The sequence below is a fragment of the Nerophis lumbriciformis genome, linkage group LG03 (assembly GCF_033978685.3).
Source record: "Nerophis lumbriciformis linkage group LG03, RoL_Nlum_v2.1, whole genome shotgun sequence".
In the NCBI taxonomy this organism is placed as follows: Eukaryota; Metazoa; Chordata; class Actinopteri; order Syngnathiformes; family Syngnathidae; genus Nerophis; species Nerophis lumbriciformis.
Genome location: NC_084550.2, coordinates 49,865,266 through 49,881,312, shown reverse-complemented (window position 1 = coordinate 49,881,312; position 16,047 = coordinate 49,865,266). Strand labels below are relative to the sequence as shown.

At 40.3% G+C, this 16,047-nt stretch overlaps 1 protein-coding gene across 3 annotated transcripts in view; it reads right to left on the bottom strand.

The window, feature by feature from the left end:
* atg7 (ATG7 autophagy related 7 homolog (S. cerevisiae)) overlaps positions 1 to 16,047 on the bottom strand; it is a 202,107-nt gene that overhangs the window by 71,061 nt on the left and 114,999 nt on the right. For all 3 annotated transcript variants that reach the window (XM_061938552.2, XM_061938536.2, XM_061938544.2), the window contains exon 18: positions 2,422 to 2,544. In XM_061938552.2, the coding sequence (XP_061794536.2) occupies positions 2,422 to 2,544 (123 nt within the window). The remainder of the gene's footprint in view (positions 1 to 2,421; positions 2,545 to 16,047) is intronic.

Below are 16,047 nucleotides of genomic sequence, written 5' to 3'. Positions count from 1 at the left end.
TTCAAATTTTGTGTGGGGAAAATAAAACTACAAATTGTCAGATAACAAAATGTGGAAAAAGTGAAGTGCTGTGAATACTTTTATTGTAAATCCTCTTTTCATCAGAACAAAAAAGCTTTATGGCTTTTACTGTTACCGTGTTTTCCGGGACTTAAAATATATTTTTTTCCTCAAAACTTGTCAGTGCGTCTTATAACCCGGTGCGCCTAATGTACGGAATAATTCTGGTTTTGCTTACCGACCTCAAAGCAATTATATTTGGTACAGTTTGAAGTGAATTATATATTTTTTGTAATGATAAGTGTGACCAGTAGATGGCAGTCAAACATAAGACCTATGTGGTAAGAGGTATGATGGCAATATGACTCAAGTAAACACCAACATTTTATATGTTCCATTGAAAATATAGAACATTACACACGGCGCTTAAAAATCTATCAAAATGTTTTAGTACGACTTTGGTAAACTATGAAGCCGCACCGCTTGATGGATTGTCGGCACATTAAACATACCAGTAGTATTATGGTGTGTGTATAAGGTAAGACGTTATCTGGTGTTTTGTTTCGCAATATTATGCAAAATAAACTTTTTTTTACCTCCTGGTGGTACATGCTGATCTGTATTTGGGATCTTCATAAATCCGGAAAAATTGCGGGAGTCCGCCTTTGTAGTCCGTGGCGACACCGTAGTCGATAAGCTTCTTCTTTTTCTTGTTATGGGACATTCATCCTCCGCTGTTGCCATTTCTAATATAAAGTAGTGTAAAGTTCTTAATAAAATCTGTCAATAAACTCGCCATGAAAGCGCTAAAACATACCGGTATAGTGAGTTTACATTATTCACCCAAGGAACTTAAGCGATTAGAGTTCCGGTCGGACAGTTTTTCACGGGACACATTTACGGTGTTGTTGTTTCCGGATGAGGAGATGCTGCTCTGTTATTGATTGAAGTAAAGTCTGAATGTCATTAAAACAGTTAGCTCTATCTTTTGACACTTTTTCCACTCCCGTCCTTGCACGCTACACCGCTACAACAAAGATGACGGAGAAAAGACGTTGCTGAAGGTGAGCCACGTAAATAAGACCGCCAATAAAACGGCGCATCCGGGAGCAACTGTCAGAAAGCGGCTTGAAGATGATCTGTAAAACATAATATATGCAACATTTTGACCAAAGAACCATCATTACATGTTATGTAGACCAGTGGTCCCCAACCTTTTTGTAGCTGCGGACCGGTCAACGCTTGAAAATTTGTCCCACGGACCGGGGGGGTATATTTTATTTTTATTTATGACAAAAAATCATGTGTGCTTATGGACTGTATCCCTTGCAGACTGTATTGATATATATTGATATATAATGTAGGAACCAGAAATATTAATAACAGAAAGAAACAACCCTTTTGTGTGAATGAGGGGAGGGCGGTTTTTTGGGTTGGTGCACTAATTGTAAGTGTATCTTGTGTTTTTTATGTTGATTTAATAAAAAAAATAAAAAAAATAAAAGTATATTTTTTATTTCTTGTGCAGCCCGGTACCAATCGATCCACAGACCGGTACCGGGCCGCGGCCCGGTGGTTGGGGACCACTGATGTAGACCACAAAGAAGTGTTTTACATTTAGAAAAAAAAATAATAATAATAATATGACTCCTTCAATGCGCCCTATAATCCGGTGCACCTTTTATATGAAAAAAGATTGAAAATAGACCATTCATCTGCACTTACCGTACTTACAAAACTTGTTTTGATGTTCCACAAAATTGTCTCTTTTTTTCTTTTTCTTTTTCAGACCAGCTATAGTGTGTGTGCGCCGGAAAACAGGCGATAGGACTTGTGGCTTTTTGTAGGGCTCAGCAATCAAAACAATCGCTCTAGCCTCTGATTAAAGGTTGTCAACACGCGTTCTCAAAGTAAGACGGACCGCGATAGATATGAGGCAAGAAAAGAAGTCCTAAAACATAACTTCTTTCTTCTCATCCACTGTTATCTTTTGCCTCCTCTCTTTACTCCTCCTCCTCCTCCTGTGTTATGAGTAGGAGTCGGGGAGGAAGTACGTGGGATTTTCCCACAGTTTGGCAAGACCTGATTCCAACCCCCGCACCACCTCACAACACACAAACACGCACACATTTCTGTCCCCCCCACTAATGTCAAGGGGGAGTCTTGAGGAAAAACACTCATATTCAAGCACTGATTATTCTGGGATGTTTCTTGGAACTTTATACCACGTGTTATGTTGGACATATACTGTGTGTCGTTGCTACGGTAACAGAACAAAGGTTGCAAAAGATTCTTATTGAGGTTATCCTGCGCAAGATCGCGGGGGAAGCTCACAGTTGTGGCCCACCTTTATAAAGTCGGTTCAGGTTCAAAGAAATTGTGCCCAAAGGGTGTAGAAACCACGTCACTTTTGTGTTTTACCTCTGCAGCCTGTGTCTCCTGATGCAACAATGTCAGCCCCGTAAGATCCTCCAGGAAGGAGTGTGAAGAATTGAAAACCTTGGACAGGAAGTCAAAGCCTTCCCTCTCATAGTGGTCCAATACCTAAAAAAACAAAGAAAAGCAATATAAAGATATCATCATTATGATAAAGTCTATTTGTGAGTGTCTGTGGGTTATTAAAAGACTTTAAAGGCCTACTGAAACCCACTACTACCGACCACGCAGTCTGATTATATATCAATGATGAAATCTTAACATTGCAACACATGCCAATACGGCCGGGTTAGTTTACTAAAGTGCAATTTTAAATTTTGCGCGAAATATCCTGCTGAAAACGTCTCGGTATGACGACGCCTGCGCGTGACGTCACGGATTGTAGAGGACATTTTGGGACAGCATGGTGGCCAGCTATTAAGTCGTCTGTTTTCATCGCAAAATTCCACAGTATTCTGGACATCTGTGTTGGTGAATCTTTTGCAATTTGTTCAATGAACAATGGAGACAGCAAAGAAGAAAGCTGTAGGTGGGAAGCGGTGTATTGCGGCAGGTGTTGTGCTGGAGAATGCACCCCGACTGTTGTGCCGGATAACACAGCCGGTGTTTCATTGTTTACATTCCCGAAAGATGACAGTCAAGCTTTACCATTGGCCTGTGGAGAACTGGGACAACAGAGACTCTTACCAGGAGGACTTTGAGTTGGATGCGCAGACGCGGTACCGTGCGTACACATGCAGCTGCGGCTTCCAAACATTTGATCGCTTGACCGTACGTGCGTGCCGCTATGTGCATGTCACGTACGTAACTTTGGGGACTCTGGGGAAATATATGTGCTGTATGAACTTTGGGGAGGTGAACGGTACTTTGGGCTGTGGGATTGAGTGTGTTGTGCAGGTGTTTGAGTTGTATCGGCGGGTTATATGGACGGGAGAGGGGAGGTGTTTGTTATGCGGGATTAATTTGTGGCATATTAAATATAAGCCTGGTTGTGTTGTGGCTAATAGTATATATATGTCTTGTGTTTATTTACTGTTTTAGTCATTCCCAGCTGAATATCAGGTCCCACCCGCCTCTCACAGCATCTTCCCTATCTGAATCGCTCCCACTGCCCTCTAGTCCTTCACTCTCACTTTCCTCATCCACGAATCTTTCATCCTCGCTCCAATTAATGGGGAAATCGTCGCTTTCTCGGTCCGAATCGCTCTCACTGCTGGTGGCCATGATTGTAAACAATGTGCGGATGTGAGGAGCTCCACAACCTGTGACGTCACGCGCATATCGTCTGCTACTTCCAGTACAGGCAAGGCTTTTTTATCAGCGACCAAAAGTTGTGAACTTTATCGTCGATGTTCTCTACTAAGTCCTTTCAGCAAGAATATGGCAATATTGCGAAATGATCAAGTATGACACATAGAATGGACCAGCTATCCCCGTTTAAATAAGAAAATCGCATTTCAGTAGGCCTTTAAAGCAGCACTTTAAAAAAAAATACAAACTGAAGAAACTGGAATACGATTGAGAACCTAATATCATTTATTTATTTAATTATAGGTGCCTACGTACCACCGAGCTGAAGACATGTGTAATGTGTTGTTGTTATGTCCGCCCCTCTATTGGTTGTAAACTATGTGGGGCTCAAAGTGGTGGGCCACCAAGTGTCTGTTGTCATCACGTTCTGGGCGGCATTTTGCCTTTCTCGAAAAAAAAAATGCCCTTTGCTTGCACTGTTTTAAGCTGTTGGAACCATTCAAATCGCGAAAAAGAGTAAACGTTTTTTTCCAGAGTTCCTTGAGAGGTAATCGAGAAGGGCGAAAGCGTGCAAGAGTTTATGAAAAGTAAAAGAAAAAAGTGTCACACACTCCAGTCCAGGGGAGCAGAGTCAAAAAAACGCACAAGTTTGCAGTGATCACTTTGTTAAAGGTTTTTTTGATGTACAAAACCCAAAACCGGTGAAGTTGGCACGTTGTGTAAATGGTAAATAAAAACAGAATATAATGATTTGCAAATTCTTTTCAACCTATATTCAATTGGATGGACTGCAAAGACAAGATACTTAATGTTCGAACTGGAAACTTTATTTTTTGCAAAAATTAGCTCATTTGGAATTTGATGCCTGCAATATGTTTCAAAAAAGCTGGCACAAGTGGCAAACAAGACTGAGAAAGTTGAGGAATGCTCATCAAACACTTATTTGTAACATCCCACAGGTGAACGGGCTAATTGGGAACAGGTGGGTGCCATGATTGGGTTTAAAAGCCGCTTCCATGAAATGCTCAGTCATTCACAAACAAGGGTGGAGCGAGGGTATCCACTTTGTGAACATATGCATGAGCAAAATTGTCAAACAGTTTAAAAATAAAATTTCTCAACGAGCTATTGCAAGGAATTTAGGGATTTCCCCATCTACGGTCTGTAATATCATCAAAAGTTTCAGAGAATCTGGAGAAATCCCTGCACGTAAGCGATGATATTATGGATCTTCGATCCCTCAGGCGGTACTGCATCAAAAAGCGACATCAGTGTGTAAAGGATATCACCACATGGGCCCAGGAACACTTCAGAAAACCACTGTCAGTAACTACAGTTCGTCGCTACATCTGTAAGTGCAAGTTAAAACTCTACTATGCAAAGCGAAAGCCATTTATCAACAACACCCAGAAACGCCGCCGGCTTTGCTGGGCCCGAGCTCATCTAAGATAGACTAATGCAAAGTGTAAAAGTGTTCTGTGGTCTGACGAGTCCACATTTAAAATTGTTTTTGGAAACTGTGGACGTCCCGTCCTCTAGAACAAAGAGGAAAAGAACCATCCGGATTGTTATAGGCGCAAAGTTCAAAAGTCAGCATCTGTGATGGTATGGGGGTGTATTAGTGCCCAAGGCATGGGTAACTTACACATCTGTGAAGGCACCATTAATGCTGAAAGGTACATACAGGCTTTGGAGCATAACATATGTTATCGAAATGAAACCCTGCATATTTCAGCAAGACAATGCCAAGCCACGTGTTACAACAGCGTGGCTTCATAGTAAAAGAGTGCGGGTACTAGACTGGCCTGCCTGTAGTCCAGACCTGTCTCCCATTGAAAATGTGTGACACAGTATGAAGCCTAAAATACCACAACATGAGATCCCGGACTGTTGAACAACTTAAGCTGTACATCAAGCAAGAATGGAAACAAATTCCACCTGAAGAAATTCAAAAATTGGTCTCCTCATTTTCCAAACATTTACTGAGTGTTGTTAAAAGGAAAGGCCATGTAACACAGTGGTAAAAATACCTGTGTGCCAACTTTTTTGCAATGTGTTGCTGCCAATAAATTATATGATAATGATTATTTGCAAAAAAAAAAGAAGTTTCTTAGTTGGAACATTAAATATGTTGTCTTTGCAGTCTATTCAATTGAATATAAGTTGAAAAGGATTTGCAAATCGTTGTATTCTGATTTTATCTAGGAATTACGCAACGTGCCAACTTCACTGGTTTTGGGTTTTGTAAAATAACCTTTTGTGTCACAACCAAAAAGGATCATCGAGAGCATTCATTTATTTCCGTGGCACTTGTACCTTGGAGCATTGCTGTTTCAATAACAAATCGACAAAATGGACGTTTGTCTTGCTGACTTGCCACAGCAGCTCTGCACCAAATTGTGTTTTCCATTGAGACACCCCTCCCGTCCCCGCTCTCAACTTCATAGTCACAGTTTAGATCCCCCAGATTGGTCGCTTAGCCGTGGTCTGACAATTTTCTGTAGACGACTATGAGTAAACACGTCAGTGACTCAAAGTATACGGTCTGCTAAGGCACGTTTGGAAACACACAGACCATGCACTGACTCATGAAGAAACCACTCAGGCCTCAAGAGCATTTCAAAGGCTGAAGGAAGTGAAGGCCATAAACAACATGTGGTGTTAGACGCAGCAAGTAATGGGCTGCTGAGTTCATTAGGGGAAAAAATCTGTGCAAAACTCTCCTTTACACATTTAACACGTGAGGCTTCGAAATTGCAGGCCTGTTCCGCTGGTTTTAGGAATTTATTGCAAAAACTCTAGCCAAAGATCCTCCATATGACAGGAATTTTTCCAGCATGGCGCCGCTGTAGTGGCTGCTGTTGGCAGGAGCTACTGTATGTGCTCTTGTGTCATCTGTTTGTGTTCCTGGTGTTTCCCTCTTGTTTTCATGTGTTTTTTTATTTCTTTATTTTTTTGGCTTCTGGTCCGGGACCCTTTGGGACTGTGCGACAAGGGGTGGCACTTTCGTGACTTCTGCGGTGCTTTTTTGTGAACTTCTGCATCTGCCTCCTGGGAGCCTTTCGGCCTTGGAGACTAGCTGCTGGGTCTCTGCCACACCAGAGTCCGTTTGGAGAGACTGCAGGGGATGCGGATGAAGAGACAGGGCTGCGGAGTTGGCGCTGGGACGGACAGGCTTCACAGTGTCTTGGCTGAATGAGCAGGTATCGGACACCTCGGTTTACTTAGACGCATCCTCGCTCATCCATGCGGACTGGACACTGGCCGAGGGTGGAGTCAGCTCTCTTGGTTGCTTTGTTGGGTCTGCTCCTGTCTCTGGCCATGCTCCCCCCACCCCAGCAGGCGATGGCATGGAACACTGCAGAGGCCACTACAGTGTATATGTTGTTCTTTTTTTTACTTTTGTAGCTATATGTAGTAGAGATGTCCGATAATATCAGACTGATGATATTATCGGCCGATAAATGCTTTAAAATGTAATATCGGAAATTATCGGTATCGGTTTCAAAAAGTAAAATTTATGACTTTTAAAACGCCGCTGTGTACACGGATGTAGGGAGAAGTACAGAGCGCCAATAAACTTTAAAGGCACTGCCTTTGCGTGCCGGCCCAGTTACATAATATCTACGGCTTTTCACACACACAAGTGAATGCAAGCATACTTGGTCAACAGCCGTACAGGTCACACTGAGGGTGGCCGTATAAACAACTTTAACACTGTTACAAATATGCGCCACACTGTGAACCCACACCAAACAAGAATGACAAACACATTTCGGGAGAACATCTGCACCGTAACACAACATAAACACAACAGAACGAATACCCAGAACCCCTTGCAGCACTAACCCTTCCGGGACGCTACAATATACACCCCCCCCGCTACCCCTTACACCCCCCAACCTCGCCCACCTCAACCTCCTCATGCTCTCTCAGGGAGAGCATGTCCCAAATTCCAAGCTGCTGTTTTGAGGCATGTTAAAAAAAATAATGCACTTTGTGACTTCAATAATAAATATGGCAGTGCCATGTTGGCATTTTTTTCCATAATTTGAGTTGATTTATTTTGGAAAACCTTGTTACATTGTTTAATGCATCCAGCGGGGCATCACAAGAAAATTAGGCATAATAATGTGTTAATTCTACGCCTGTATATATCGGTATCGGTTGATATCGGAATCGGTAATTAAGAGTTGGACAATATCGGAATATCGGATATCGGCAAAAAAGCCATTATCGGACATCTCTAGTTTTTACTTTTGTAGCTGTATGTAGTAGAGATGTCCAATAATATCGGACTGCCGATATTATCGGCCGATAAATGCTTTAAAATGTAATATCGGAAATTATCGGTATCGGTTTCAAAAAGTAAAATTTATGACTTTTAAAACGCCACTGTGTACACGGACGTAGGAAGAAGTACAGAGCACCAATAAACCTTAAAGGCACTTCCTTTGCGTGCCGGCCCAGTCACATAATATCTATGGCTTTTCACACACACAAGGGAATGCAAGGCATACTTCGTCAACAGCCATACAGGTCACACTGAGGGTGGCCGTATAAACAACTTTAACGCAGTTACAAATATGCGCCACACTGCGAACCCACACCAAACAAGAATGACAAACACATTTCGGGAGAACATCCGCACCGTAACACAACATAAACACAACAGAACAAATACCCAGAACCCCTTGCAGCACTAACTCTTCCGGGATGCTACAATATACACTCCCCGCTACCCCCCAACCCCGCCCACCTCAACCTCCTCATGCTCTCTCAGGGAGAGCATGTCCCAAATTCCAAGCTGCTGTTTTGAGGCATGTTAAAAAAAATAATGCACTTTGTGACTTCAATAATAAATATGGCAGTGCCATGTTGGCATTTTTTTTCCATAACTTGAGTTGATTTATTTTGGAAAACCTTGTTACATTGTTTAATGCATCCAGCGGGGCATCACAACAAAATTAGGCATAATAATGTGTTAATTCCACGACTGTATATATTGGTATCGGTTGTTATCGGAATCTGTAATTAAGAGTTGGACAATATCGGATATCGGCAAAAAAGCCATTATCGGACATCTCTACCCGTCACCAATCCTGTTCTGTCTCCCTGTAATGTTTGTCTGCTCTTGAATGGGATTGGGCTGAAAATCTTAATTTCCCCCTCGGGATTAATAAAGTATTTCTGATTCTGATTCTGATTCTGAATGCTTTGCTGTTTTTGAGAAATCCACCGCAAATACACAAGTTCTTAGCTGATTTTAAAGGGCAAACTGAATATCTTTATAACAGCAGGACTCAATATGACAGGAGTGCACTCCTGCTGTTTTGGTAGCATTTAGACAATTATGGCTTGTACGTAAACAAAAAAAGCATGCATTTCTATTATTAGAGGTATCATATTTGATAGTGTTAGAATGAATACTTGTAGTAAGCGGCGGCGTTTGGCACCATTTTAGACAAATCCACGTCAGCTGTGCTGTGTATTTTTACTGGCTGGCGTCCTTACATAGACACACACACATAGTGCAAAAAAAGCCCCAGCCCTACAGGAACCGCTCCAGCCCAGACAGGGGCTGAATTGTTTTGTTTCCATAGTGACCTGGCACCACACAGCTGACTGAGGCACACAGACAGACATGCACTCACTTGCTCTCTCTTTCTCGCTCGCTCGCGCGCACACACGCGCACACACGCACGCACGCACGCACGCACGCACACGCACACACACACACACACACACACACACACACACTGGAGTCAACGGGTTGTTCGCTGGACACACAAAGGGAGGGTTGGGGGGGGGAATGTGGCGGTGGGTTGTACATAGAAGGAGCAGGAAAAAAAAGAGCCAAAAATGTAAAGCTGCAGTGGGACATCTCAGCGGATTGAGATGTGGATTTGGCTGAAAAGGAAAGAAGGAAAAAAACTAAAATGCGTGGGTGGGATTTAAACCCGATTCAAAACAAACCTGCCATGTTCTTGATTGTTTCTTACAACACTGGATTTCACTGAGCGCTCTAAGCCGGGGGTCAGCAACCCGCGGCTCTAGCGCCGCCCTAGTGGCTCCCTGGACCTCTTTCAGAGATGTGTGAAAATGGAAAAAAGATGAAGAAGAAAATATATTTTTTGTTTTAATATATTTTCTGTCGGAGAACAAACATGACACAAACCTTCCTAATTGTTAGAAATCCCACTGTTTCTGTTATACATGCTTCACTGATGACGGATTTGGCAAGCACCATTTTGTCCTATTAATTTCAGTGATCCTTGAACTCAACGTAGTTTGTTTACATGTACAACTTTCTCCGATGCTGCGTGTTTTATGCCACTCCTTCTTTGTCTCATTTTGTCCACCAAACGTTTTAAGCTGTGCGTGAAAGCACAAAAGTGAGCTTTGTTAATTTTATCGATTTGCTGGAGTGCTAATCAGGCATATTTGGTCAATCTATGACTGCAAGCTAATCGATGCTAACATGCTATTTAGGCTAACTGCATGTACATATTGCATTATTATGCCTCATTTGTAGATATTTTTGATCTCATTTAATTTCCTTCACTTATGTCCTCTGTGTATTTAATTTATATTTGCATGTCGCATGACACATTATGTGTATGTAATATTGGCTGCATTTCTCATAGTCGTTTGTGTGCCATGTTGTTCCAGACCACAGCAAACGTTACCCCGCTTGCAAAGATTGTAATAAATCCATTAGAAAAAGACAGCATACATACATCTATACCAGTGTTTCTTAACCTTGTTGGAGGTACTGAAACCCACCAGTTTCATATGCGCATACCGAACCGTAATCATAAAATGATGTTGTTATATTAAAGAAATACTAATAAAGATACATTTTACAAATGGAAAGTTACAGGAATGTACACATAATCCCATGTTTACATCTCATTGTGCAACATGTGAATGTTTAAGTGGGAACTAAATGCGATATCTGAAAGGGGTACACATTATTTCCAAAGTAGGACCCCCACCCAGACATATAATACTAGTACACATCTCATGAAAAACAATATGTTATAGTCATTGTAAGTGGGCCTAAACACTTGTATTAGAAAATAACCTCATGGAAATGACTGCTGTCATTTGATTATAATAATAAAACATTGAACTTGTTATTTAGTCAGGTTTGGGACAGGTGTGCTGCAGGTGTGACCACAGTGTATGTGCACGTCTGACATCGCTCACATGCTCTCCACCGAATGCTCAAGGAGTTTTTGCGTTTGCTCACACATATGGAAAATTAGAGGGAACATTGTTTGGGGGTATCCATAATACGCCAACATGGAGAAGTTTTTATTTACACGATGAGTCGGGCGTGTCTTGACCTCCGCGGCAGAGGCTCTGTCGAACCCCTGAGGCCGACTCACCGAACCCCTAGGGTTCGATCGAACCCAGGTTAAGAACCACTAATCTATACCTTTGGCCATTCTGAGCCAGTAATTTCCAGGAGTTATCTCATCCTGTGAGAAGCCTCCATTTTACTAATGTTTTCAATGTTGCAAAAATGTGTAGAATAAAAATTTAAATACAACATTTCTGTCAACAAAGATTTGTGTCAGCCTTTGATAGTAGGCTAATATAGCTAATATAGAGACTTGCATCATGTGTTGCCTTCATTATAACACTTATATAAGACTTTTAAAGTAATTTTGATAGTAGGCTAATATAGCTAATATTGACACTTACATCATGTGTTGCATTAATTTTAACACTTATATAAGGCTTTTAATTGTTTGCTGCTTTAGACAGATTTTTTAATTTTTGGTCCAATATGGCTGTTTCAACATTTTGGTTTGCCAACACCTGCTCTAAACTAACATTCATAATCTCATCAGTCCCACATCAGCAAAAAAAAAATCCTCAACATGACAGGAGTGCTCTGCTGTTTGTAGTCATTTACAGTAAAATGTGAGTAAAATATTCTCTATTAGCAAGAGTGCTCTGCTGTTTTTAGGTATTTACTGTAAAAATGTGAGTGAATGCTCTACTATGTGATAGGAGTGCTCTGCGGTTTTTAGGAATTTACGATAAACATGCTTGTCAAAGATCCCCCATGTGACTAAAGTTAAGTTAAAGTCCCGATGATTGTCACACACACACTAGGTGTGGTGAAATTTGTCCTCTGCATTTGACCCATCCCCTTGATCACCCCCTGGGAGGTGAGGAGAGCAGTGGGCAGCAGCGGTGCCGTGCCCGGGAATCATTTTTGGTGATTTACTGAATTGCTATGCTGTTTTTAGGACCCAAGGCAAAACATTCATCAAATATCCTCTGTATGACAGAAGTCTTCTGCTGTTTTTAGTAATTTACTGTAAAATGTGAGTCAAATATTCTCTATATGACAATAGAGCTCTGTTGTTTTTAGGGGGGAAAAATGTCAAAGATCCTCTATATGACAGAAGTCAACTGCTGTTTTTAGTAATTTACTGTAAAATTTGAGTCAAATATTCTCTATATGACAATAGAGCTCTGTTGTTTTTAGGGGGGGAAAATCTCAAAGATCCTCTATATGACAGTAGTGATCTGCTCCTTTAAGGACTCTGCTGTAAAAATTCTAGTCAAGGATCATCTATTAGACAGGAGTGATCTGCTGTTTTTAAGGATCCATGGCAAAACACCAGTTATATGTCCTCTATTTACAGGAGTGTTTTCTTTTCTTTGGGAATTTGATGTTAATATTTGAGTCAAAGATCTTTTAGATGACAGAAATGCTGTGGTTTTTAGGACCTAAGGCAAAACACTAGTGAAAGGTCCTATTAGCAAGAGTGTGCTGCTGTTTGTAGGGATTTCCTTCAAACATTTGAGTCAAAGATCATCTATGTGACAGGAGTGCTCTGTTGTTTTTAGGAATGTACTGTAAACATGTGAGTCAAATATTCTCTATATGACAGGAGTGCTCTGCTTTTTTGCCCCCAGGAAGTTAAGATCCTTTATACAGAGTGCTCTGTTGTTAATAGGAATAAACTGTAAAAAGGCAAGTTAAAGATTCCCTATATGAAAGGAGCGCTCTGCTGTTTTTAAGAATTTACTGTAATGAAGCGAGTTAAAGATCCCTATATCCAAGGAGGGTTATGCTGTTTTTAGTAATTTACAGTAAAAAGTGAGACAAAGTGTCTCTATGAGCAAGAGTGTACAGCTGTTGTTTAGGAATTGACTGTAAAAATGCAAGCAAAAGATCCCTTATGTGATAAGAGTGCTCTGCTGTTTTTAAGGATTTACAGTAAACATGCTTGTCAAAGATCCCCCATTTGACAGAATTGCTCTGCTGTTTTTAGGATCCAAGGCAAAACACTTGTCAAATCTCCTTTATATGACCAGGATGCTCTGCTGTTTTTAGTAATTTACTGTAAAATGTGAGTCAAATATTCTCTACATGACAGGACACCGCTGTTGTTTTTAGGAATGTACTGTAATCATCTATGTGATAGAAGTTCTCTTCTCTTTTAAGGACTCTACTGTAAAACTGTGAGTCAAAGATCCAGGAGAGCTACACTGTTTTAAGGATCCACTGCAAAACACCAGTCATATATCCTCTATTTACAGGAGTGATTTGCTCTTTTTTGGAATATGATGTTATAATTTGAGTCAAAGATCTTTTAGATGACAGAAATGCTCTGCTGTTTTTAGGATCTACGGCAAAACATTATTTAAAGATCCGCCATTAAAATTGGTGTGCTGCTGTTTTTAGGGATTTCCTTTAAAAAAATTAAGTCAAAGACCCTCTATGTGACAGGGGTGCTCTGCTGTTTTTAGAAATGTACTGTAAACATGTGAGTCAAATATTTTCTATATAACAGAAGTGCTGTGTTGTTTTTAAGAATTTACTGTAAAAATATGAGTAAAAATATAAGACAGAAGTGCTCTACTTTTTTTTTTTTTTTTTTTAGGAAATTACAAATTACAAATGCTAGTCAAAGATCCCTCATACAGAGTGCTCTGCTGTTTATAAGAATTTATTGTAAAAAAGCGAGTTAAGGATTCCCGATATGAAAGGAGTGCTCTGCTGTTTTTAGGAATATACTGTTAAAATGCTCGTCAAATACCCGCTATATGACAGAAGTGCTCTGCTGTTTATAAGATCTAAGGCAAAAACACTGGTCAGAGATCCTCTACTACCAAGAGTGATCTGCTGCTTTTAGGGATGTACTGTAAAAAAATGGAGTCAAAGATCCTCCAAATGCCAGAGGTGCTTCGTTCTTTTTAGGAAGTTACTGTAAAAATGTTAGTTAAATGTGGTCTACATGACAGAAGTGCTCTGCTGTTTTTAAAGAATACATTACAAAAACACTAGTCAAAGATCGAAACACTGATTTTGTTAGGAACGACTGCAAAAAGAAGACTAGTCAACGATACTCTTTAAAACAGGAGTGCTCTGCTCTTTTTTATAAATCTACTCTGAAAATGCCAGTTAAAGATCCTCTACATGACAGGAAGTCTCTGCTGTTTTTAGGAATATACTGTTAAAAATGCTAGTCAAAGACCCGCTATATGACAGAAGTGCTCTGCTGTTTTTAAGCTCTAAGGCAAAAACACTGGTCAGAGATCCTCTATTACCAGGAGTGATCTGCTGTTTTTAGGGATGTACTGTAAAAAAATGGAGTCAAAGATCCTCCAAATGCCAGAAGTGCTCCGTTCTTTTTAGGAAGTTACTGTAAAAATGTTAGTAAAATGTGGCCTACATGACAGAAGTGCTCTGCTGTTTTTAAAGAATACATTTTAAAAACACTAGTCAAAGATCGAAACACTGATTTTGTTAGGAATGACTGCAAAAAGAAGACTAGTCAACACTACTCTTTAAAACAGGAGTGCTCTGCTCTTTTTTATAAATCTACTCTGAAAATGCCAGTTAAAGATCCTCTACATGACAGGAAGTCTCTGCTGTTTTTAGGAATATACTGTTAAAAATGCTAGTCAAAGACCCGCTATATGACAGAAGTGCTCTGCTGTTTTTGAGATCTCAGGCAAAAACACTGATCAGAGATCCTCTACTACCAGGAGTGATCTGCTGTTTTTAGGGATGTACTGTAAAAAAAAATGGAGTCAAAGATCCTCCAAATGCCAGAGGTGCTCCGTTCTTTTTAGGAAGTTACTGTAAAAATGTTAGTAAAATGTGGTCTACATGACAGAAGTGCTCTGCTGTTTTTAAAGAATACATTTTAAAAACACTAGTCAAAGATCGAAACACTGATTTTGTTAGGAACGACCGCAAAAAGAAGACTAGTCAACGATACTCTTTAAAACAGGAGTGCTCTGCTCTTTTTATAAATCTACTCTGAACATGCCAGTTAAAGATCCTCTACATGACAGGAAGTCTCTGCTTTTTTTAGGAATATACTGTTAAAAATGCTAGTCAAAGACCCGCTATATGACAAAAGTGTTCTGCTGTTTTTAAAGATCTAAGGTAAAAACACTGATCAGAGATCCTCTATTACCAGGAGTGATCTGCTGTTATTTAGGGATGTACCGTAAAAATTGGGAGTCAAAGATCCTCAAAATGCCAGAGGTGCTCCGTTCTTTTTAGGAAGTTACAGTAAAAATGTTAGTAAAAATGTGGTCTACATGACAGAAGTGCTCTACATTTCAAAAACACTAGTCAAAGATCAAAACACTGATTTTGTTAGGAGCTACTGCAAAAAGAAGAGTAGTCAACGATATTCTTTTTAACAGGAGTCTTCTGCTATTTTTGTAAATCTACTCTGAACATGCCAGTTAAAGATCCTCTACATGACAGGAAGTCTCTGCTGTTTTTAGGAATATACTGTTAAAAATGCTAGTCAAAGACCCGCTATATGACAAAAATGTTCTGCTGTTTTTAAAGATCTAAGGTAAAAACACTGATCAGAGATCCTCTACTACCAGGAGTGATCTGCTGTTATTTAGGGATGTACCGTAAAAATTGGGAGTCAAAGATCCTCAAAATGCCAGAAGTGCTCCGTTCTTTTTAGGAAGTTACAGTAAAAATGTTAGTAAAAATGTGGTCTACATGACAGAAGTGCTCTACATTTCAAAAACACTAGTCAAAGATCATAACACTGATTTTGTTAGGAGCTACTGCAAAAAGAAGAGTAGTCAACGATACTCATTTTAACAGGAGTGTTCTGCTATTTTTGTAAATCTACTCTGAACATGCTAGTTAAAGATCCTCTACATGACAGGAAGGCTCTGCTGTTTTTAGGAATCTTCTGCAAATGCTTGTCAAATATCCTGCAAACAGGGAGTTAGGGGTGAAGGTGGTTTGATCCAGCACCACCCTTGTCTTCACATGAAAGTGTTATATAGATCTGAGGCTGTTTGACCTTTTTAGAGATACAAAGAGCGCATTGAGATCAGGAG